The following is a 26576-nucleotide window of genomic DNA, read 5'->3' on the forward strand; positions in this document are numbered from 1 at the left end:
CATTCATAAGCAGCATTCCAAGGTGTGTTTTCCAGCAGATAACGCCCGCCCATATGCCGCTGCTGTAGCCGAGCAAGCCCTCAGAATGTCGACATGTTGTCTTGGCCTGCCCAATCACCAGATCCGTCTCCAATCGAGCACATATGAGACATTACCGGAAGACAAATCCAGCCTCATCAACAAACACTATTAACAGTCCTTGTATTGGTCAACAATACATTCACGTTTGCATGCTCGCATTCAACATCCGGGCAGTTACACCGGTTATTAAACTACTGGCCATTAACATTGCTACACCACGAACATGACTTGCTACAGACGCGAAATTTAACCGACAACAAGAAGATGCTGTGATATGCAAACGATTAGCTTTTCAGCCGAGCCGAGTGGAAGGCTTAAACCAGAGGCTCAGACGATTCTGCGGAGAGCTGGGGTGCAAATTTCTCGACCTCCGCTATCGGGTGGAGAAATGTAGGGTCCCCCTGAATAGGTCAGGCGTGCACTACACGCCGGAAGCGGCTACGAGGGTAGCGGAGTACGTGTGGAGTGCACATGGGGTTTTTTTAGGTTAGAGAATTCCCTCCCTAGGCCCGACAAGACGCCTCCTGAGACGCGGCAAGGCAGGAGTAGGCAAAATGCAACAAGGAATAACAATATTAATGTGCTAATAGTAAACTGCAGAAGCGTCTATAGAAAGGTCCCAGAACTGCTCTCATTAATAAACGGTCACAACGCCCATATAGTACTAGGAACAGAAAGTTGGCTGAAACCAGACGTAAACAGTAATGAAATCCTAAACTCTGATTGGAATGTATACCGCAGAGATAGGCTGGACAGTGAAGGGGGAGGCGTGTTTATAGCGATAAGAAGTGCAATAGTATCGAAGGAAATTGACGGAGATTCGAATTGTGAAATGATTTGGGTGAAGGTCACGGTTAAAGCAGGCTCAGACATGGTAATTGGATGTCTCTATAGGCCCCCGGGCTCAGCAGCTGTTGTGGCTCAGCACCTGAAGAATAATTTGGAAAATATTTCGAGTAGATTTCCCCACCATGTTATAGTTCTGGGTGGAGATTTTAATTTGCCGGATATAGACTGGGAGACTCAAACGTTCATAACGGGTGGCAGGGACAAAGAATCCAGTGAAATATTTTTAAGTGCTTTATCTGAAAACTACCTTGAGCAGTTAAACAGAAAACCGACTCGTGGCGATAATATATTAGACCTTCTGGTGACAAACAGACCCGAACTATTTGAATCAGTTAATGCAGAACAGGGAATCAGCGATCATAAAGCGGTTACTGCGTCGATGATTTCAGCCGTAAATAGAAATATTAAAAAAGGTAGGAAGATTTTTCTGTTTAGCAAAAGTGACAAAAAGCAGATTACAGAGTACCTGACGGCTCAACACAAAAGTTTTGTCTCAAGTGCAGATAGTGTTGAGGATCAGTGGACAAAGTTCAAAACCATGGTACAATATGCGTTAGATGAGTATGTGCCAAGCAAGATCGTAAGAGATGGAAAAGAGCCACCGTGGTACAACAACCGAGTTAGAAAACTGCTGCGGAAGCAAAGGGAACTTCACAGCAAACATAAACATAGCCAAAGCCTTGCAGACAAACAAAAATTACGCGAAGCGAAATGTAGTGTGAGGAGGGCTATGCGAGAGGCTTTCAATGAATTCGAAAGTAACGTTCTATGTACTGACTTGGCAGAAAATCCTAAGAAATTTTGGTCCTATGTCAAAGCGGTAGGTGGATCAAAACAAAATGTCCAGACACTCTGTGACCAAAATGGTACTGAAACAGAGGATGACAGACTAAAGGCCGAATTACTAAATGTCTTCTTCCAAAGCTGTTTCACAGAGGAAGACTGCACTGTGCTTCCTTCTCTAGATTGTCGCACAGTTGACAAAATGGTAGATATCGAAGTAGACGACAGAGGGATAGAGAAACAATTAAAATCGCTCAAAAGAGGAAAGGCCGCTGGTCCTGATGGGATACCAGTTCGATTTTACACAGAGTACGCGAAGGAACTTGCCCCCCTTCTTGCAGCGGTGTACCGTAGGTCTCTAGAAGAGCGAAGCGTTCCCAAGGATTGGAAAAGGGCACAGGTCATCCCCGTTCTCAAGAAGGGACGTCGAACAGATGTGCAGAACTATAGACCTATATCTCTAACGTCGATCAGTTGTAGAATTTTGGAACACGTATTATGTTCGAGTATAATGTCTTTTCTGGAGACTAGAAATCTACTCTGTAGGAATCAGCATGGGTTTCGAAAAAGACGATCGTGTGAAACCCAGCTCGCGCTATTCGTCCACGAGACTCAGAGGGCCTTAGACACGGGTTCACAGGTAGATGCCGTGTTTCTTGACTTCCGCAAGGCGTTTGACACAGTTCCCCATAGTCGTTTAATGAAAAAAGTAAGAGCATACGGACTATCAGATCAATTGTGTGATTGGATTGAGGAGTTCCTAGATAACAGAACGCAGCATGTCATTCTCAATAGAGAGAAGTCTTCCGAAGTAAGAGTGATTTCAGGTGTGCCGCAGGGGAGTGTCATAGGACCGTTGCTACTCACAATATACATAAATGACCTGGTGGATGACATCGGAAGTTCACTGAGGCTTTTTGCAGATGATGCTGTGGTGTATCGAGAGGTTGCAACAATGGAAAATTGTACTGAAATGCAGGAGGATCTGCAGCGAATTGACGCATGGTGCACGGAATGGCAATTGAATCTCAATGTAGCGAAGTGTAATGTGATGCGAATACATAGAAAGATAGGTCCCTTATCATTTAGCTACAAAATAGCAGGTCAGCAACTGGAAGCAGTTAATTCCATAAATTATCTGGGAGTACGCATTAGGAGTGATTTAAAATGGAATGATCATATAAAGTTGATCGTCGGTAAAGCAGATGCCAGACTGAGATTCATTGGAAGAATCCTAAGGAAATGCAATCCGACAACAAAGGAAGTAGGTTACAGTACGCTTGTTCGCCCAATGCTTGAATACTGCTCAGCAGTGTGGGATCCGCACCAGGTAGGGTTGATAGAAGAGATAGAGAAGATCCAACGGAGAGCAGCGCGCTTCGTTACAGGATCATTTAGTAATTGCGAAAGCGTTACGGAGATGATAGATAAACTCCAGTGGAAGACTCTGCAGGAGAGACGCTCAGTAGCTCGGTACGGGCTTTTGTTGAAGTTTCGAGAACATACCTTCACCGAAGAGTCAAGCAGTATATTGCTCCCTCCTACGTATATCTCGCGAAGAGACCATGAGGATAAAATCAGAGAGATTAGAGCCCACACAGAAGCATACCGACAATCCTTCTTTCCACGTACAATACGAGACTGGAATAGAAGGGAGAACCGATAGAGGTACTCAGGGTACCCTCCGCCACACACCGTCAGGTGGCTTGCGGAGTACGGATGTAGATGTAGATGTAGAGCATTCACACAAGGTTGGCGCCGGTGGCGACATCTACAACGTGCTGACATGAGGAAATTTTCCAACAGATTACTCATACACAAACAGCAGTTGATCGGCGTTTCCTGGTGAAACGCTGTTGTGATGCCTCGTGTAAGGAGGACAAATGCGTACAATCACGTCGGATTGTAGCCTATCGCGAATGCAGTTTTGGTCGAGATCCAATGACTGTTAGCAGAATATGGAATCAGTGGGTTCAGGAGGGTAATACGGAACGCTGTGCCGGCTACCAACGGCCTCGTATCACTAGCAGTCGAGACGACAGGCATCTTATCCGCATGGCTGTAACGGATGGTGCAGCCACGTCTCGATCCCTGAGTCAACAAATGGGGACGTTTGAAAGACTACAACCATGTGCACGAACAGCTGGATGACGTATGCAGCAGCATGGACTATCAGCTCGGAGACCATGGCTGCGGTTGCCCTTGACGCTGCATCACAGACAGGAGCGCCTGCGATGGTGTACTCAATGACGAACCTACGTGCACGAATCGCAAAACGTCATTTTTTTCGGATGAATCCAGGCTCTGTTTACAGCATCGTAATGGTAGCATCCGTGTTTGGCGACATCGCGGTGAACGCACATTGGAAGCGTGTATTCGTCATCGCCATATTGGCGTATCACCCGGCGTAATGTTATAGGGTGCCATTGGTTACACGTCTCGGTCACCTCTTTTTCGCACTGACGGCACTTTGAACAGTGGACGTTACATTTCAGATGTGTTACGACCCGTGGCACTACCCTTCAGTAGATCTCTGCGAAACCCTACATTTCAGCAGGATAATGCACGACCGTATGTTGCAGGTCCTGTACGGGCCTTTCTGGATACAGAAAATGTTCGACTGCTGCCCTGGCCAGCACATTCTCCAGATCTCTCACCAATTGAAAACGTCTGATCAATGGTGGCCGAGCAACTGGCTCGTCACAATACGCCAGTCACTACTCTTGATCAACTGTGGTATCGTGTTGAAGCTGCATGGGCAGTTGTACCTGTACATGCCATCCAAGCTCTGTTTGAATCAATTCCAGGCGTAACAAGGCTATTATTACGGCCAGAGGTGGTTGTTCTGGGTACTGATTTCTCAGGATCTATCCACCCAAACTGCATGAAAATGTAATCACATGTCAGTACTAGTATAATATACGTGTTCCATGAATACCCGTTTATTATCTGCGTTTCTTCTTGGTGTAGCAATTTTAATGGCCAGTAGTGTAAATCACCAGTATTTCTCTTTTGCAATGGTTTCTCTTGCACTTACACTAATCTGTGATTTTACAGTGTTTATATTGACAAATGTATTCTCGAAATTTCATTACTCTACATTTATTATTTTTTTTTGGTGTTGCGATTTTTTCCGTCAGTTTATAACAGTTATCATTTAAATTACTACTTATTCCCGTTAAGAATATTGTTGTGATGACTCACTGCACTCCAAGATTCGAAGATGATTATACCAACTTATTTAAACGGAAAATGAGACAGCAAAAAATGTAGCAGGGAGACTCACATGTGCCACAATAAGCCAGCTATGCTGTACATTTCGACCGACTGCAAGTTCCTCGTTGGTCTTGGGGCCGTGGATACTCCACGTCTGGGAACCTCTGGCTCATCTTTTGTGGATCCCGCAGGCGACGGGACACCCAGTGCCGTGTACGGGGAATGGCCCTCAGCCGTCACAATTGTGAGGTGCACTTGTGCGTATATCTCGTCTCTTGACAGGTTTCTCTCTTAAACAATTAAAAATCACTTTATGCAGCTGAATGGCGGCTATAAAATTTAAAGCAGGAGTCACACACAGGTTTACACACATATTGGAAATTCACTGACCAGCTTTTCCTCTTCATTGTTGGTAGTTACACTTGGGCCGTGTTGGTAGGAAAAAGGAGAGGGGAGGGGGAGAGAGGGGGCTTTCAACCGTACAAGGATCCATTTCTTTAGCCAGATAGATTTACTGTGGTGTGCGTACTGTAAGCCCTTTGGTACACACACCATCAGATTACTTGACTTGTCGCTCTAACGAAGTAGGCGAGTGTCAGCAATATCGTGGCTCTTATCGTGGCGTGTTTATCTTCTGCCGTTAGGTCAGACGATAGAAATGCCACTTGCACGCTTAGAATAGCAGATTGACGGTGACCAACTTTAAACAGAACTTGATTAATTTTCACACACATTTATTAAAATAATAAAAATCATAGATATTACGTAACTTGATTCTGGATGCTGTTTACAGATGACAATCTGAAGTTCCTTTGGTCTTGGTACGTTAATCTTATTCTCACATATCTATGATACTTGACAAAGTGTCTATTCATTTATCTTCATGGCTATGTACAGGAATATGATAATCTAATTAGACGCAGACTGAAACTTGACTACAGACTAATGCAGACTGACTAATCGGAGGTCTGCACACTCATTATAATACCTCACGCGTTCATGTATCACTGCGTGAGTGTGATCCGTGAGGAGAAAAGGTTCTACGTTAGCAGCGATCTCATTGGCTGCGTTACATATTAATACGCGGATCGGCGGAAGCAGAATTTGGTCCGTCTCTAAGGCAGCGCCATCTCGTAGTGCGGAGACGGACGAGTGCTGCGCCTGCGCTGATTGTGTTTAGCGCGGCGCGCTCTAGTGGGAAAGTTGTGTACACGCTGACTACGCGGAACTACGTACACAACATTTACAAACACAAAATGTATAAAACAATGTATTAAAAATGTAAGATATACAAGGTGGTCCATTGATAGTGACCGGGCCAAATGTGTCACGAAATAAGCGTCAAACGAAAAAACTACAAAGAAAGAAACTTGTCTGGCTTGAAGGGGGAAACCACATGGCGCTACGGTTGGCCTGCTGGATGGCGCTTCCATAGGTGAAACGGATATCAACTGCGTTTTTTTAAAATAGGAACTCCCATTTTTAATACATATTCGTGTAGTACGTAAATAAATATGAATGCTTTAGTTGGACCACTTTTTTGGCTTTGTGAAAGATGGCGCTGTAATAGTCGCAAACGTGTAAGTGCGTGGCATCACGTAACATTCCACCAGTGTGGACGGTATTTGCTTCGTGATACATTACCCGTGTTAAAATAGACCGTTTACCAATTTCGGAAAAGGTCGATATCGTGTTGATGTATGGCTATTGTGATCAAAATGCCCAACGGGCGTGTGCTATGTATGCTGCTCGGTATCCTGGACGACATCATGCAAGTGTCCGGACCGTTCGCCGGATAGTTACGTTATTTAAGGAAACAGGAAGTGTTCAGCCACATGTGAAACGTCAACCACTACCTGCAACAAATGATGATGCCCAAGTAGGTGTTTTAGCTGCTATCGCAGCTAATCTGCACATCAGTAGCAGACAAACTGCGTGTGGAATCGGGAATCTTAAAAACGTCGGTGTTGAGGATGCTACATCAACATCGATTGCACCCATACCATATTTCTGCGCATCAGGAATTGCATGGCGACGACTTTGAACGTCGTGTACATTTCTGCCACTGGGCACAAGAGAAATTACGGGGCGGTGACAGATTTCTTGCACGCGTTCTATTTAGTGACGAAGCGTCATTCACCAATAGCGGAAACTTTAACCGGCATAATATGCACTATTGGGCAACGGAAAATCCACGATGGCTGCGACAAGTGGAACAACATCAGCGACCCTGGCGGGTTAACGTATGGTGCGGCCCCCATTTTATCGATGGCAATCTAAATGGTGCAATGTATGCTGATTTCCTACGTAATGTTCTACCGATGTTACTACAAGATGCTTCATTGCATGACAGAATGGTGATGTACTTCCAACATGATGGATGTCCGGTACATAGCTCGCGTGCGGTTAAGCGGAATTGAATAGCGTATTTCATGACAGGTGGACTGGTCCTCGAAGCACCATACCATGGCCCGCACGTTCACCGGATCTGATGTCCCCGGGTTTCTTTCTGTGGAGAAGGTTGAAGGACATTTGCTATCGTAATTCACTGACAACGTCTGACAACATGCGACAGCGCATTGCCAACGCATGTGGGAACATTACGGAACACGAACTAATCGCTGTTGAGAGGAATGTCGTTACACGTATTGCCAAATGAATTGAGGTTGACGGACATAATTTTGAGCATTTATTGCATTAATGTGGTATTTGCAGGTAATCACGCTGTAATAGCATGCGTTCTCAGAAAGGTACATGTATCACAATGGAACAACCGAAATAAAATGTTCAAACGTACCTACATTCTACATTTTAATTTTGTGATTATTACAGCGAAAAAAGTGGTCCAACAAAACAGTCATATTTCTTTAAGATCTATACGAATATGTAATAAAAATGGGGGTTCCTATTTAAAAAAAACGCAGTTGATGTCCGTTTGACCTATGGCAGAGTCATCTAGCGGGCCAACCATAGCGCCATCTGGTATACGTCTTCAAGCTGGATAAGTTTCGTTCTTTGTTGTTTTTTCGTTTGACGCTTATTTCGTGAGATATTTGGCCCGGTCACGATCAATGGACCACCCTGTATGTTCATTGTTTTTTTTGTACGGAATGTCTGTGTAGAATGCGAGGATGCGACAGGAACAATTATTTGATGGTAAATAGACCGCTGAACACGAGATCTAAAATGAATGCCTTAAGAGCTATGAGCACTTGCTCAGCAGGCGATCATTGTAGGCAAAACCACCCCTTCCTTCCGCCTCCTTGATTTGTATCTCACCATCTATGGCCGTCCTATCGCCCTCACCCCTACCTTAAGTAACTTGGCGTCACCCTTGACCGTCGCCTCTCCTGGACCCCCCATCTCCAGACAATCCAAGCCAAGCCACGCTCCCGATTCCGTCTCCTCAAGCTCCTTTCCGGCCGTACGTGGGGTCTGGACCCCTCCACTATCCTCCACACCTATAAATCCCTGAACCGCCCTATTGTCTGTTACGCCAATCCTGCCCGGATCTCCGGCCCCCCTTCAGATCCTGGAACGCCATACTCTCCACCACACCTATCGCATCCGTCTCCCCTCCCCCACGTAGATCCTGTATGACCTCATTCCGTTCCCCCACCTCCCCCTTTTCCTTGAAAGGATACAGATCCTGTACACCTCTCGTAAACTCGATCCTCCTCACCCGCTTGTCTGCCCCTTCCACTCCCACCGCTGCCTGCTGCTGCGCCTCTATTCCCATGTCCCACCTGCTGTCCATCTCTCCACCCTCCTTACCCTCTCCCAAGGTGGCTTCCGCCAGCTCCCCCTTCCTGATGATGCCCTCCTCCCCTCTATCTACCCCTCATACCAACTTTGATCCTCCCTCCCTCTTCCTGTCTTTCTCCGTTGGGCACCCTCCCTCCCTTCTCTCTCCCTTCCCTCCCGCCTCCATTTCTCCCCACTCCTCCCCCAGGCTTCCCCTCCCCTGTCCCTCTACTCCTCCTCCCATCTCCTCAGCCATTGGCATCTTTGTTCTCCCCTCCCCCCACCCCACCCTTCTTCCTCTCTCGGCAGGACCCCGGACTCGCACACGCTTCGTGGACATTCGCGCGCTGGAGATCATCGCCATTAGTGTCTCGTGTGCCGTCTTGTTTAGTGTTCAGTGTTCACCGTCACACTGCATCTTTCACCTGTGCCATCGACATCTTCAGTGTTTGTGCGTCATGTCAACAGTTTGTAGTGTGGATTGTCATCGAGTGTGAACGGCTTCAAGTTTTTTATGTTATGTGTCTACTGTTTTTTCCCCGCCAATTTGTTCCAACTCGTGTGTTTTCTCTGTTTTATCATTGTAATATCTTGGGCTGAAGAGCGGCGTATTGTGCTGCTGCCAGCCTACCTGTTTTTATACGGGTATTAAAATCACAATAAAGGAAAAAAAACACTTGCTCAGTAGATGTGTTTCATAGTAGCGAGGTCGAAGAAGTGCTCGTAGCTCTTAAGGTATGCACTTTAAAGCCAACATTTACTGGACATTTTTAATTGGTTTTGGTCCATACTGACACATCTCCAAATATGAAGAGCAAAGATCTTGTAGTAGAAGAGATATGCATCACAATGTCGAAAATGAAGAAGTGCTCGTAGCTATTACGTTATGTGTTTTATAGCCGACGTTTACAAGTCTTTTTCGCTTCGGAAGATCGTTCCTGTCGTACTATTGCTCCTGGGAGACCATGAATACACGAATTTACAGTGAAGCATATGTAGACCAGTGTATTTTCTGAACGAACAGGATGTATGGCTTTGTGTAGGCAAGCACCCTGAAAACAGAAAAGGGATTCATCTGCGAAGAGGTAAAGTGTATTCCATTTCCAGAGGCACATGTAAGCTGTGCAGACAACTTTCTTACAGTGAACAGTCAGCGACTGTAATTGATTTTATAACTAAAATTTTATGAATTTTTTTCCAGGCTTTTATTACACTACTATGTGAGAATTGCTATACAAAGAGACATACATCGGTCGACAGAAAGCCTCCGTCATAACTGAGGAGCACACACTAGGAGCAGCATTGTCAGGAAGTGGTGAACGTGGAGTATTTGCTATCACGTTTCCTTTTAGCGTTACTAAATAGAGTCAAATTGTTATATTTCGTATCGCATACTAGTCAGACGCCCCAACAGACAAAAAGTGTTACCAAAAGAAATTGGTAACACTGTCTTATGCAACGCGATTTGAGCTCAGTGGAGTATTTGGAGCACGTGCAAGAAACAGTCAACACGCGGAGTAACTGCGTTAACGAAGTATGTGCGCTCTAAATTCTGCAGCTAACAATCTACCACATTCTCTGCTCGTCTGTGTGATAACTAGGGCCTGGATTTTAATGAGAAGTCATAATTTTTTCTGAACTATAGGGTGAATTTTAGAACAAGTTATTCACAAATCTAAGCATTTTAATGTCGAAAAATGTATTTTGATTGTGCATATTAAGTCATATTTCAACAAATCTTAGTAATAGGTCGTATTGCTGCTAACTTTTAATATAATAAGTCATATTTCCGTAAACTTTTGCCAAAGATGCATATATCGTTTTTCTCGTATCTTACGGGACACACGAATAAGAAAATGAAAATGTTGCTCTTGAGACAATATTTAACGTGCTATTATGAAAGATAAACAGATAAATTAGTACACAGGTTTATTTCTCAGGACTGTAGCAGAAAATCGATGTACCACAACAGTTGTTTCGCGAACGTAAAACATTGTTGCACAGAGTCGACAATACCCTCTCAGAGCCAACAAAGGCGGCTTCTGCAGTAATAGTCATCGCAGTCGGACAGGTGTTCCCAGTAACCTGTTTGAATACAGCCTTTGCTTTGTTCAACATGCTTAAAGCAAAGTGCTCCGACAGTGTGACGTTGCGAGGATATGTGTGAGAGTTTGGAGAGAAGTTCTTTAGTACTGATGGGAAAATTTTATTTTGTAAACTGTGTGAAGTTAAAGTTAGTGCAGAAAAGCGCTTTAATGTGCAACAACACTGTAATACCGCTAAACACAGCAGCTGTGTGAAACTAAGTGCTGAAAATAACAGCAGGCAAACACGGTTATTTGAATAGACAAGTCAATCGTCAACCATGCAATCATTCTGCAAGGATTTGTGTGAGATGATGGTGTTCTGCAATATCCCATTGGAAAATCTGAAGAATCCACGCTTCAGACGGTTCTTGGAGAAGAACACAAGACATTCAGTTCCAGATGAATCTACGCTGAGAAAGAACGATTTATCCGTATGCTACAATGACGTGCTCAACAAAATATGAATTACTACTGCTGAGCAAAAGATCTGGCTGTCGATAGATGAAACTAGAGATATTAGAGGGCGATATATTGCAATTGTTGTTGGTGGTGTTCTAAAAGTTGATGGCCCTAAAGATATGTTGCTACTAACGTGTGAAGCTGTCGATAGAGTAAACAATTCGATGATTGCTATTTTGTTTCACAACTCTCTGAAGTTACTGTGGCCGGATGGTGTGAAAAGAAACAACGATTTGCTGCTTCTAACAGATGGTGCTTCATATATGGCTAAAGCAGCCAAAGGGCTTCAGATTCTCTACCCCACTATGGTGTACGCCACTTGCCTTGCACGTGCGTTACACAGAGTTGCCGAAGAGGTGCGATCAAATTGCCCTGACGTGGACAAATTAATTTCCTTTGATAAGAAAATCTATCTGAAGGCTCCGCTACGGGTGCAAAAAATTCAGGGAACAAGCACCTTCAACGCCCCTCCCACCTAAACCTGTTCTTACACGATGGGGTTCTTGTGTTAATGCTGCTGAGTGTTACTGCACCAACTACACCGAAATAAAGACAATCTTCTGTGAGCTTGATAGCGATGAATCAAGTGCTATCAAAATTGTGAAAGAAGTTTTTACAGATACATTGTCTCGAAACATGCATACATCAACGCCAGTTTCTCAGTGATACGAAAAGGCATCAAACGACTGGAAGCTGTTGGCACTCAGCTATATGAGCCCCTGAGTATTGTGCAACATGTGCACTGTGAGTTGGGTCGAGCTCGTGGCTGACAAAGTGAAAACCAAATTGCAAAGTACATATACACCGAAATAAAGACAATCTTCTGTGAGCTTGATAGCGATGAATCAAGTGCTATCAAAATTGTGAAAGAAGTTTTTACAGATACATTGTCTCGAAACATGCATACATCAACGCCAGTTTCTCAGTGATACGAAAAGGCATCAAACGACTGGAAGCTGTTGGCACTCAGCTATATGAGCCCCTGAGTATTGTGCAACATGTGCACTGTGAGTTGGGTCGAGCTCGTGGCTGACAAAGTGAAAACCAAATTGCAAAGTGTTCTCCAACAGAATCCCGGATATTCTACACTGTGCAAAATTAATGACAGTCTTTCAGGGAATGCCACAACATTTCAAGATACTGAAACAAAGTTGAACTCCAGTGACCTGGCTGCCTTCAAATACGCTCCAGTGACGTCTTGTGAAGTGGAGAGTAGCTTTTCCAGGTACAAAAATATCCTCAGCAACAACCGTAGATCTTTGACAGTGGAAAACCGGAAGATGCACCTTGTGATCCAGTGCAACTTTGCAGATACTGAAGACTGACATACAGTATTAAATAATGTGAAACGCTTTAAATACTATGTGGAAATAAAAACATTGTTTTGCTGTTTCGATAGAGGATCTTTTCACTGTACTTTGTGCTTAGAAAATAAAACATTCAGGCATTCAACAAATTGGTGAAAATTAGCCACAAACCCTACAGAAAGAAAGAACTCTACTTACAATATTTTGAGAAGTGAATTTTGTATTACTTTATGGTGAATAAAAAATTAAGTAAACAAACAAGAATGCTTTAAATAAACTTCTATTAAGTCATATTTTATTTTTTAAGGTCATATTTATGTAAGTTTTAGGTTATAAATGCTTCCATATTTCACTGATTTTTAGGTAATTAAAATTTGGGCCCTACTGGTAACATAAAGGGGCATTCAAAAAGCAGCGCAATACATTTATTTTTTCTCGAAGCATGTTGGCTTTGTTCAGGATTCTAATACACCAAATTACTCCGCACTGTTTTGGCTACAAAACCCTATTATTTTGCATAATCTCCTTGCACTGCGAAGGCCTCACGTCTCTTTACTGAGAGGCCCTGTATGATCGCGTGGTACCACTCTACTGGTCGATGTCGGATCCAACGACTTGCTGCACCAGTAACCTCCACAATCAGCCTCGTAACGCTCAAGCAGTTCCTCACAGATGGTCCTTCGTTGCTCTTTATGGTCTTCTGCTAGGCGGCCAACAACCCAGTGGGCACACACCTTTGAGTACCGCAACTGGTGCACGAGTGTGTCAGCGCTATTAACATTTACACTACTGGCTATTAAAACTGCTGCACCAAGATGAAATGCAGATGATAAACGGGTATTCATTGCACAAATATATTATACTAGAACTGACATGTGATTACATTTTCACGTAATTTGGGTGCATAGTTACTGAGAAGTCAGTACCCAGAACAACCTCTTCTGGCCGTAATAACGGCCTTGATACGCCTGGGCATTGAGTCAAACAGAGCTTGGATGACGTGTACAGGTACAGCTGCCCATGCAGCTTCAACACGATACCACACTTCATCAGGAGTAGTGACTGGCGTATTATGACGAGCCAGTTGCTCGGCCACCATTGACCAGACGTTTCCAGTTGGTGAGAGATCTGGAGAATGTGCTGGCCAGGCAGCAGTCGAACATTTTCTGTATCCAGAAAGGCCCGTACAGGATCTGCAACATGTGGTCGTGCATTATCCTGCTGAAATGTAGGGTTTCACAGGGATCTACTGAAGGTTAGTACCACAGGTCGTAACAAATCTGAAATGTAACGTCCACTGTTCAAAGTGTCGCCAGTACGAACAAGAGGTGACCGAGACGTGTAACCAATGGCACCCCATACCATCACGTCGCGTGATACGCCAGAATGGCGATGACGAATACACGCTTCCAATGTGCGTTCACCGCGATGTAGCCAAACACGGATGCGACCATCACGATGCTGTAAACAGAACCTGGATTCATCCGAAAAAATGACGTTTTGCGATTCGTGCACCTAGTTTCGTCGTTGAGTACACCATCGCAGGCGCTCCTGTCATGCAGCGTCAAAGGTAACCCCAGCCATGGTTTGCGAGCTGACAGTCCGTGCTGTTGCAAACGTCTTCGAACTGTTCGTGCAGGTGGTTGTTGTCTTGCAAACGTCCCCATCTGTTGACTCAGGGATCGACACGTGGCTGCTCGATCCGTTACAGCCATGCGGATAAGGTGCCTGTCGTCTCGACTGCTACTGATACGAGGCCGTTGGGATCCAGCACGGCGTTCCGTATTACCCTCCTGAAGCCACCGATTCCATAGTCTGCTAACAGTTATTGGATCTCGACCAACGCGAGAAGCAATGTCGCGATACGATAAACCGCAATCGCGATAGGCTACAATCCGACCTTTAGCAAAGTCGGAAAAATGATGGTATGCATTTCTTCTCCTCTTTACACGATGTATAACAACGTTTGACCAGGCAACGCCGGTCAACCGCTTTCTGTGTATAATAAATCGGTGGGAAACTTTCCTCATTTCAGCACGTTGTAGGTGTCGCCACCGGCGCCAACCTTGTGTGGAGGCTCTGAAAATCTAATCATTTACATATCACAGCATCTTCTTCGTGTCGGTAAAATTTCGCGTCTGTAGCACGTCATCTTCGTGGTGTAGCAATTTTAATGGCCAGTACTGTTGGATGAATATTTTTTTTTCTACTTCTTGTTAGAGACTAATTAAACTATAAATCAACTGAACTTGCAAAATTATCTTACATTATTTTATTAATTAAACGGCAACATTGTACCACCAAAGGTGACATGTACTTTTAAAAAGCACAGAAGTGCACTCTCGTCATTCCCCTGCAGTGTCAGGATGGATGAGATAATGACGACGGTGGCTGAAGTAATTGGCGAAGGAAAGATGAAAGCACAGTTTTTGCATACGGTTTAATGATTTGAGGAAACGGGAGCGGCAGTCCAGAAGCAGCTGGACGTATGGTAACGTAAAATACCTGGATATAGGATGAAATTTAGCATAAGTAAGTGTGAAATGATGGTTTCAATCAGGAAGAAAGAGGCAGTCGCAACCGGAATAACAGTTGGTGGGCAAAGCTGGGGAAGGTGGACAGTTTCATGTGTTTGGGAAGCTCATTGCAGGAGAATGTAAGACATGACTGAGAAATAAATGAGTACGGGAGGCAAGTAGAAGTATTCCTGAAGAGCGAATGCTGATGTCGAACAAGCCCCTCAAAACAGCTAAAGGGTTATATATCGGGCGTACTACTTTCACATTGGCATATTTCGGAGAGATAAGGATATTGAAAAGATGAGAGAGAAGCAAAATACAAGCAAGTGAGATGATAATTTTGAGCAATAGTACTGAAACGACAAAGACGTGCAGGTTAAGGAATGAGAGAGTCAGGGAATTAATGAAGGAGGGAATATTATGTTATCGGATAGAAGAACCAAGGCTTAGATTTTATGGACATGTTAAGCATTTGAAAGAGAAAATGATACCCAGAAAGTCATGCGATATGAAAGAGAAGGGAAAGAGAGTGTTGCGATGACGATGAACGAGGCGTTGCCAATGTTGACTGGTGGCCAGTGCTAAATAGAAGCATATAAATCACAGCAGGTTTGTCAGTAACGTCGATTAGGTGCTGGCTGCATGGTCGGGATCTGCAACGACTAAAATAATTTGAAGCCGTTGGTAAAGAATAATATATATTGCACTTAACTGGTCGTACAGGATTCTTCTTTGCTGCATACATATAATTCTAAACAGATAGCTATTGACGCCTCACTTCGGCCATACATTACTAAGCGCCTTGTTAGAGGTTGCTTCCTATCAGCTGAAGGCTACGCTACTTTACTACTTGACGTCCCGAGCTAGAGTGGACGAGAGCTCGCTAGAAACTCGATTCAAGCCCCGGGAGCGGCTGGTCGCGACTCGCGGGTCCAACGATACTGATACGGACTGCGGTCGATAACAGCAATCCCTAACAAGTGTGGTATCGAACGTTGATACCACAGAGAATAAAATGAAGGTCTAGAGCCAGATGGGTGAAAGGAATGAAGGATGGCATCCCGAAGAGAGCAGAAGCTTGGGTCAAAAAAATGGTTCAAATGGTTCTGAACACTTTGGGACTTACCTTCTGAGGTCATCAGTCCCCTAGGACTTAGAAGCACTTAAACCTAACTAACGTAAGGACATCACACACATCCATGCCCGAGCCAGGATTCGAACCTGCGACCGTAGCAGTCACGCGGTTCCAGACTGTAGGGCCTAGAACCGCTGGGCCACTCCGACCGGCGATTGGGTCAAGGGGGACGACAAACCAACTGGCAAACCCTCGAATCTTCAGGTGCAGCCTCCTTCATCTCGTTTCTTCATCTAAACTCTTTAAATTAAAATGACAAGTAATGTCATATAATACAGTTACAGCAAATCTGTGTATACGCTTGAATTCTGTATAATAACCTTGCAACATAGTATAATCTTGTGAATGAGCTTTATCTATAATGTGCTTTTAAGATACATAAAGAAGGTAATCACAAATAATTATATATATCGGTAATTAACAGGCATCATATACAACAAAATGAAATGTATAAAGACAAGATGCAGTTTAACGTTGTCATCAATAACACTGAAAAAACTTGACCGATTTACTAAAAATCTCTACATGTTACTCTAATTGTTGTTCAGACAGACATAGACTACACATCTTTTTAATGTACTAATACACTGAGGAGCCAAAAAAAAACTGGTACACCTGCCTAATATCGTGTAGGGCCTCCGCGAGCACGCAGAAGTGTCGCGACATGACGTGGCATGGACTCAACTAATATCTGAAGTGGTACTGGACGGAATTGACGCTATGAATCCTGCCGGGCTGTCTTTTAATTCGTAAACGGCGGCGTGGGGACCACTTTTAAACTGCATGTTTCAAGGCATCCCAGATATGCTCAATAATGTTCATGTCTGGGGAGTTTGGTGGCCAGCAGAAATGTTTAAGCTCAGAAGAGTGATCCTGGAACCACTCTATAGCAGTTCTGGACGTGTGGGGTGTCGCATTGTCCTGCTGGATTTACCGAAGTCTGTCGGAATGCACAATGGACATGAATGGGTGCAGGTGATCCGATAGGGTGCTTAAGTACGAGTCACCTGTCAGAGACCGTATCTAGACATATCAAGGGTCCCATACCACTCCAACAGCACTCACCCCACACCATTACAGAGCCTCCACCAGCTTGAACAGTTCCCTGCAAACACGCAGGGTCCATGGATTCATGAGGTTGTCTCCATACTCGTACACGTCCATCCGCTCGATACAATTTGAAATGAGACTCGACCGACCAGGCAACATGTTTACAGCCGTCAGTAGTCCAATATCGGTGTTGAGGGGCCCAGGCGAGGCGTAAAGCATTGTGTCCTGCAGTCATCAAAGGTGTGTGAGTGGCCTTCGGCTCCAAAATTCCATATCGATGATGTTTCGTTGAATGGTTCGCACGCTGACACTTATTGATGGCCCAGCATTGAAATCTGTAGCGTTTTGCGGAAGGGTTCCACTTCTATCACGTTGAACGATTCTCTTCAGTTATCGTTGACCCTGTTCTTGCAGGATCTTTATCCAGCCGCAGCGATGCCGGAGATTTGATGTTTTAGCGGTTTCATGATATTCACGGTTGTAGTTGTGGTCTTCACTCCTGAGACTGGTTTGATGCAGCTCTCCATGCTACTCTATTCTGTGCAAGCTTCTTCATCTCCCAGTACCTACTGCAACCTACATCCTTCTGAATTTGCTTACTGCTTGGTCTCCCTCTACGATTTTTACCCTCCACACTGCCCTCCAATACAAAATTGGTGATCCCTTGATGCCTCAACACATGTCCTATCAACTGATCCCTTCTTCTAGTCACATTGTGCCACAAACTTCTCTTCTCCCCATTCCCATTCAATACCTCCCCATTGGTTATGAGATCTACCCATCTAATCTTCAGCATTCTTCTGTAGCACCACATTTCAAAAGCTTCTATTCACTTCTTGTCCAAAATGTTTATCGTCCATGTTTCACTTCCATACGTGGCTACACTCAATACAAAGACTTTCAGAAACGACTTCCTGACACTTAAATCTATACTCGATGTTAACAAATTTCTCTTCTTCAGAAACGCTTTCCTTGCCATTGCCAGTCTACATTTTATATCCTCTCTACTTCGACCATCATCAGTTATTTTGCTCCCCAAATAGCAAAATTCCTTTACTACTTTAAGTGTCTCACTTCCTAATCTAATTCCCTCAGCATCACCCGACTTAATTCGACTACATTCCATTATCCTCGTTTTGCTTTTGTTGATGTTCATCTTATACCCTCCTTTCAAGACACTATCCATTCCATTCAACTTCTCTTCCAAGTCCTTTGCTGTCTCTTACAGAATTACAATGTCATCGGTGAACCTCAAAGTTTTTATTTCTGCTCCCTGGATTTTAATACCTACTCCGAATTTGTCTTTTGTTTCCTTTACTGCTTGCTCAATATACAGATTGAATAACTTCGGGGAGTGACTACAACCCTGTCTCACTCCCTTCCCAACCACTGCTTCCCTTTCATGTCCCTCGACTCTTATGACTGCCATCTGGTTTCTGTACAAATTGTAAATAGCCTTTCGCTCCCTGTATTTTACCCCTGCCACCTTCAGAATTTGGAAGAGCGTATTCCAGTCAACATTGTCAAAAGCTTTCTCCATGTCTACAAATGCTAGAAACGTAGGTTTGCCTTTCCTTAATCTAGCTTCTAAGATAAGTCGAAGGGTCAGTATTGCCTCACGTGTTCCAACACTTCTACGGAATCCAAACCGATCTTCCCCGAGGTCGGCTTCTACTAGTTTTTCCATTCGTCTGTAAAGAATCCGCGTTAGTATTTTGCAGCCGTGTCCTATTAAACTGATAGTTCGGTAATTTTCACATTTGTGAACACCTGCTTTCTTTGGGATCGGAATTATTATATTCTTCCTGAAGTCTGAGGGTATTTCGCCTGTTTCATACATCTTGCTCACCAGATGGTAGAGTTTCGTCAGGACTGGCTTTCCCAAGTCTGTCAGTAGTTCTAATGGAATGTTGTCTACTCCCGGGGCCTTGTTTCGACTCAGGTCTTTCAGTACACTGTCAAACTCTTCACGCAGTATTATATCTCCCATTTCATCTTCATCTACATCCTCTTCCATTTCCATAATATTGTCCTCGAGTACATCGCCCTTGTATAGACCCTCTATATACTCCTTCCACCTTTCTACTGTCCCTTCTTTGCTTAGAACTGGGTTTCCATCTGAGCTTTTGATATTCATACAAGTGGTTCTCTTTTCTCCAAAAGTCTCTTTAATTTTCCTTTAGGCTGTATCTATCTTGCCCCTAGTGAGATAAGCCTCTACATCCTTACATTTGTCCTCTAGCCATCCCTGCTTAGCCATTTTGCATATCCTGTCGATCTCATTTTTGAGACGTTTGTATTCCTTTTTGCGAGTTTCATTTACTGCATTTTTATATTTTCTCCTTTTATCAATTAAATTCAGTATTTCTTCTGTCACCCAAGGATTTCTACTAGACCTCGTCTTTTTACCTACTTTATCCTCTGCTGCCTTCACTACTACATCCCTCAGAGCTACCCATTCTTTTTCTACTATATTTCTTTCCCCCATTCCTGTCAATTGTTCCCTTACGCTCTCCCTGAAACTCTGTACAGCCTCTGGTTCTTTCAGTTTATCCAGGTCCCATCTCCTTAAATTCCCACCTTTTTGCAGTTTATTCAGTTTTAATCTACAGTTCATAACCAATAGATTGTGGACAGAGTCCACATCTGGCCCTGGAAATGTCTTACAATTTAAAACTTGGTTCCTAAATCTCTGTCTTACCATTATATAATCTATCTGAAAGTTGTCAGTATCTCCAGGGTTCTTCCGTGTATACAACTTGATTTCATGATTCTTGAACCAAGTGTTAGCTATGATTAAGTTGTGCTCTGTGCAAAATTCAACCAGGCGGCTTCCTCTTTCATTTCTTAGCCCCAATTCATATTTACCTACTACATTTCCTTCTCTCCCTTTTCCTACTGCCGAATTCCAGTCACCCATGACTATTAAATTTTCGTCTCCCTTCATAATCTGAATAATTTCTTTTATTTCATCATACATTTCTTCAATTTCCTCGTCATCTGCAGAGCTAGTTGGCATATAAACTTGTACTACTGTAGTAGGTGTGGGCTTCGTATCTATCTTGGCCACAATAATGCGTTCACTATGCTGTTTGTAGTAGCTTACCCGCATTCCTATTTTCCTATTCATTATTAAACCTACTCCTGCATTACCCCTATTTGATTTTGTGTTTATAACCCTGTAGTCACCTGACCAGAAGTCTTGTTCCTCCTGCCACCGAACTTCACTAATTCCCACTATATCTAACTTTAACCTATCCATTTCCCTTTTTAAATTTTCTAACCTACCTGCCCGATTAAGGGATCTGACATTCCACGCTCCGATCCGTAGAACGCCAGTTTTCTTTCTCCTGATAACGACATCCTCTTGAGTAGTCCCCGCCTGGAGATCCGAATGGGGGACTATTTTACCTTCGAAATATTTTACTCAAGAGGACGCCATCATCATTTAACCATACAGTAAAGCTGCATGCCCTTGGGAAAAATTACGGCCGTAGTTTCCCCTTGCTTTCAGCCGTTCGCAGTACCAGCACAGCAAGGCCGTTTTGGTTATTGTTACAAGGCCAGATCAGTCTATCATCCAGACTGTTGCCCCTGCAACTACTGAAAAGGCTGCTGCCCCTCTTCAGGAACCACACGTTTGTCTGGCCTCTCAACAGATACCCCTCCGTTGTGCTTGCACCTACGGTACGGCTATCTGTATCGCTGAGGCACGCAAGCCTCCCCACCTACGGCAAGGTCCACGGTTCATGGGGGGAAGATACTCACGGTACACTCGTGAAATGGTCGTACGGGAAATTCCCGACTTCATTGCTATGCTGTGTCCCATTGCTCGAGCGCCGACTATAACACCACGTTCAAACTCACTTAAACCTTGATAACCTTCCATTGTAACAACAATAACCGATCTAACAACTGCGCCAGACACTTTTTGTCTTATATAGGCGTTGCCGACCGCAGCGCCATATTCTGCCTTTTTACCCATCTCTATATTTGAATACGCATGCCTATACAGGTTTCTTTGGCGCTTCATTGTAGTTTACAGCATGGTTGCACGGTGTTTCTCAGTATGGACGAGAAGCGCATATGTGACTGAACTGGACGTCCAGCTGACGGAAACAATGCGTATAAATCTCTGGGAATCACAAGTCCACAAGATGTCCTGGCTCCCCGTCCTAACAAATGTAGAGGCACTTGAAATTAGGCGATTACAGTTAGCTACAAGTGTGTACAGGAAAATCATAGAGAACTCTGAACCCCCTATACATCAAGACGTGGCGGCTACTAACAGACTTAAATCTAGGTTACGTTTATAGAAAGTAGGCGAAGAACTGAGGACTTTGACTCAACAGACAGCTTGGAAAGGATCATGGACTTAAGTAGACATAACAAACGAAGTCTGGTGGATGACCACAACAAGAACATGGAAGAATTAAAGTTCCAGAGGATGTTATGCACAACTTTCAATCGTATCGGAAAGATTGTTCGTAGATGTAAACAAGTGATGAACAAATGGGGCGTATTCCACAGTCTTCAATGTGAGTGGGGGAATATCCAATCAATAGGCCATTTACTTGTGTGTGGAATGCATGGTTATGAAGACTTAACTGAGAGACATACACTGAGTCTTACTCTGTCATAGAGTGCCTAGAAATCTTTGTAATATAGTATAGTATCATAAGAATGTTGCATTATGCATTTAATGTGATGATTTCCTTTGTAAATGCCAAAAGAGTAAATAAATAAACTATTTATACTGTAAATTTTATAGGCGCTACCTCTTGCGAATACAGCGCCACCCGTTAACAGCTTTAGTAATTACAAGTTCGAAACTTTTTTATTTTCATGTTATTTAAATCGAAACGCAGGGAGTCATTTCTTCGACACCTTGTAGATGAAAGTTTCTGGCGTCCTTTGCATTCGCCATCGGCGATGAGGTCACTGAAACAGTCCAGTGCGATTCAAGGTGAGCGACCACATAAACTTACCTGAGAGGATTCCAGGTGCCAGAGATTTATCAGAAGATTTCCCAAACAAGTGTAACTGACTCGCGAAGGTTACTCTTTTGTCCAGTTAAAGATTCTTTTACAGGGCTCTCAGCAAGTTATATCAACGATAGATATGACAATTATCCAGAGAAAAGATCCGAGATTCGTCAACATGTTTGTTCGTCAGCTTGAGACTTAAACAGAAATGATCAACAAGCATTAGCAGGAGACACTGTAAAGTTGGACGTTGTGGTAAATTGTGCCGAAAGTGTATAGTGGCTTGTAGAATACAAAAGTTGATGAAAAAGGGGATGAAACTTGAGTTGCGCACCAGAGACTGAGAATAATCAACAGTTAACAGAGTAGTGCCACTCGTAAGAGAGAATATTGGAAAATTCAGCTTCAAGCCTAATATTTGAGTCTGTGATAGAAATGGTCGTCTTCTCGCACACGTGCAATCAAAACAATGGACAAGGATTTCGGTGCTGGTGGAGAGGGGAGGGGGGTGTTGGGGGAGGGGGGAGGCATAGAGGGAGGTTGTTTTCTATACGACGTGGACGCTACGCTTCGTCCACACAACCATTTGCAGTCCTTTGCATCAGTCCTTTGTATGGCTGGGTTTGGTGCATCTTTTGAATCGTCCAGTTTCGTATTTCACTTTGTAAACAAACAATAGTCATTTTCACTTGTTTCCAAATTGAAGATATATTTGCAGTGAGAAATTTTTCAAATGACGATCAGCCTCAAGAAGCGGTGGTAAAAGTGAGTGTGACAGGGGGAATGCTTCGCAATGTAGCATTCAAAAACTGTTCGACGTCTCCAGAAAAAAGTAGAGATGTATTCATTTAAGGGCGTAGTAAAGTGGCGTTATTGTGAGGTTGCTAGTGATCCCATTACAAAGAAAATAGTACTGCCTTTCGAGAAATTATGTACATATTTTAACAATATCTAATGAAATTAATAATGATGAGAACAATGTAGCCATAGAATTAGCTTCTCTGACTTTGTGGTAATGAAATGCACTGCTTTTTGTCAGTATTCTATGGATAAATTAAGTACATGAATATAATTTTGTTTTTACCTTTAATAGCACGAAGTATGTTAACAAACCAAGCCACCATACGTTTTTGACTTGACATTGAAAGTTGTAGCTCGTCTTGAGCTATTCGAATTGCTTCACCGAGAATATCAACAAACCAGAAACTGAGCATGTTGTATTGGTAATCGTCGACTCCAAGTGCACTGGCAAGAATTCTGCAAAGAATAATATCGTTAACTTAATTTTGTACACAGCTGTTATCTTTTGTATTGTCTCCAACTTAGTATTCTGTGTTCTACTTTTTTAATCGAAAGACATGAATCTTTAAAAAAATCCAGTAACATTCTTTACAACTTCTTTTTCTGTCAAATGCCTATTGCATTTGTGATAGCACTTACATCAGCCCTGAAACAACGAATTCTGCAAATCATCAATTTAACGAGACGTGCTTTACATATACAAGAAACAAAAGTAACTATAGCATTGAATCTCTCGAAACTTAATACCGATGTCTCCTCCGAAAAAAATCCCCCCTTATATTCGTTATTACGTTATTTCCGAGGGCGTGCTGAAAAGTAATGGCTCCGATTTTTTTGATCTGATCTCAATATCGGTTGAGGTATTATCTGTCGTGCATATTACTCGGTTGACTTTCTCACGCCACTGACGCAAATTGCAACCCTGTGCTGCTAAAGGACTCCTCATTGTAGCGTATGACATTGCGGTGTATAATATATCGGTGATTGCTGTAATTGAGTTTTTAACGTCAGAAGAGTTCCTCCACACACGGAGCACCATCTTTCGTTCAGCATGACAATGTCAGACCACACACGAGAACTGCGACGTTTGCAACAATCCGACGCGTCGCATTCACTCTCGTCGATCATCCTCCATACAGCCCCATCTGATTTTCATCTGTGTCCGAAACTTGAAGAACAACTTCGAGAATTTCCCTTTGATAGTGATGAAGCGGTATAAGCAGAGGTGAGGTTGTGGGTCTGTCAACAAAGTCAAACATTCTACAGAGATGGTTTCAAAACGCTGCTCTCATTGGGAGAAATGTGTTCGTCGCCAGGGTGACTATTTTGAGAAACCAGTAAGTAGACATGAAGAAGCAATATATTCGATACCTCATCCAGAACGCACCCTCTCGAAACCTGGACAGCAAGCTACATCGCGATGCAGAGCGCCTCTCTTGCAGAGTCTGCCACTTGAGTTTGCTAAACATCTCTGTAACGCTATCACGCTGACCAAATAACGCTGTGACAAAACGCGCCGCTCTTCTTTGGATCTTCTCTATCTCCTCTGTCAACCCGACCTGGATCCCACACTGATGAGCAATACTCAAGTATAGGTCGTACGAGTGTTTTGTAAGACACATCCTTTGTTGATGGACTACATTTCCTAAGGACTCTTCCAATGAATCTCAACCTGGCACCCGCCTTACCAACAATGAATTTTATATGATCATTCAAATGGTTCAAATGACTCTGAGCACTATGGGACTTAACTTATGAGGTCATCAGTCCCCTAGAACTTAGAACTACTTAAACCTAACCAACCTTAGGACATCACACACATCCATGCCCGAGGCAGGATTCGAACCTGCGACCGTAGCGGTCTCGCGCTTCCCGACTGTAGCGCCTAGAACCACTCGGACACTCCGCCGGCATGATCATTCCACTTCAAAGCGTGCCGTATGCATACTCCCAGATATTTTACAGAAGTAACTGCTACCAGTGTTTGTTCCGCTATCATATAATCATACAATAAAGGATCCTTCTTTCTATGTATTCGCAATACATTACATTTGTCTATGTTAAGGGTCAGTTGCCACTCCCTGCACCAAGTGCCTATCCGCTGTAGATCTTCCTGCATTTTGCTACAATTTTTTAATGCTGCAACCTCTCTGTTTACTACAGCATCATCCGCTAAAAGCCGCATGGAACTTCCGACACTATCTACTAGGTAATTTATATAGAATGTGAAAAGCAATGGTCCTGTAACACTCCCCTGTGGCACGCCAGAGGTTACTTTAACGTCTGTAGACGTCTCTACATTTAGAACAACATGCTGTGTTCTGTTTGCTAAAAACATTTCAATCTAGCCACATAGCTGGTCTGATATTCCGTAGGCTCTTTCTTTGTTTATCAGGCGACAGTGCGGAACTGTATCTAACGCCTTCCAGAAGTCAAGGAAAATGGCGTCTACTTGGGAGCCTGTATCTAATGTTTTTCTGGGTCTCATGAACAAATAAAGCGAGTTGAGTCTCATATAATCGCTGTTTCCGGAATCCATGTTGATTCCTACAGAGTAGATTCTGGGGTTCTAGGAATGACATGATACGCGAGCAAAAAACATGTTCTAAAACTCTACAACAGATCGATGTCAGGGATATAGGCCTATGGGTCTGCGCATCTGTTCGACGACCCATCTTGAAAACTGGAACTACCTGTGCTCTTTTCCAATCATTTGGAACCTTCCATTCCTCTAGAGACTTGCGGTACAGGGCTGTTAGAAGGGGGGCAAGTTCTTTGGCGTACTCTGTGTAGAATCGAATTGGTCAGGTCCAGTGGACTTTCCTCTGTTGAGTGATTTCAGTTGTTTTTCTATTCCTTGGACACTTATTTCGATGTCAGCCATTTTTTCGTTCGTGCGAGGATTTAGAGAAGGAACTGCAGTGCGGTCTTCCTCTGTGAAACAGCTTTGGAAAAAGGTGTTTAGTATTTCAGCTTTACGCGTGTCATCCTCTGTTTCAATGGCATTATCATCTCAGATTGTCTGGATATGCTATTTCGATCCACTTACTGATTTAACGTAAGACCAGAACTTCCTAGGATTTTCTGTCAGGTCGGTACACAGAATATTACTTTCGAATTCACTGAACACTTCACGCATAGCATTCTTTACGCTAACTTTCACATCGTTTAGCTTCTGTTTATGTGAGAGGTTTTGGCTGCGTTTAAATTTGCAGTGAAGCTCTTCTTGCTTTCGCAGTAGTTTCCTAAATTTGTTGTTAAACCACGGTGGGTTTTTTCCGTCGCTGACAGTTTTCCTCGGCACGTACCTGTCTAAAACGCATTTTACGATTGCCTGTGAGACTGCGTCATCAGCACCTGACAAGAGTTTGAAAGGGGCTTGATTGCGTGTCTCCATCTGGATGGCTGCTCGAATCGTGTAGTATCTAGATTTGTGAGCCATTTGGATGTGACAGTGGCCAGGAGTTGGACTGCATGGGAATCTCAGGGCAGGCATACATGTGTCATGGTTCTGGTCAACCAGATCCAATCACTACGAGGGAGGATGGCTGTAATGTACA

General features: G+C 43.6%; 1 protein-coding gene across 1 annotated transcript in view; it reads right to left on the reverse strand.

Annotated features, from left to right (window-relative positions):
- Positions 1–26576, reverse strand: part of LOC126353825 (uncharacterized) — a 68238-nt gene that overhangs the window by 16131 nt on the left and 25531 nt on the right. The window contains exons 2-3 of the mRNA XM_050002946.1: positions 23300–23472; positions 5000–5219 (exon numbers count right to left, since the gene is read on the reverse strand). Coding sequence (XP_049858903.1) covers positions 5000–5219; positions 23300–23472 — 393 coding nt within the window. The remainder of the gene's footprint in view (positions 1–4999; positions 5220–23299; positions 23473–26576) is intronic.

This window comes from Schistocerca gregaria, chromosome 3 (genome assembly GCF_023897955.1).
Source record: "Schistocerca gregaria isolate iqSchGreg1 chromosome 3, iqSchGreg1.2, whole genome shotgun sequence".
Classification (NCBI taxonomy): domain Eukaryota; kingdom Metazoa; phylum Arthropoda; class Insecta; order Orthoptera; family Acrididae; genus Schistocerca; species Schistocerca gregaria.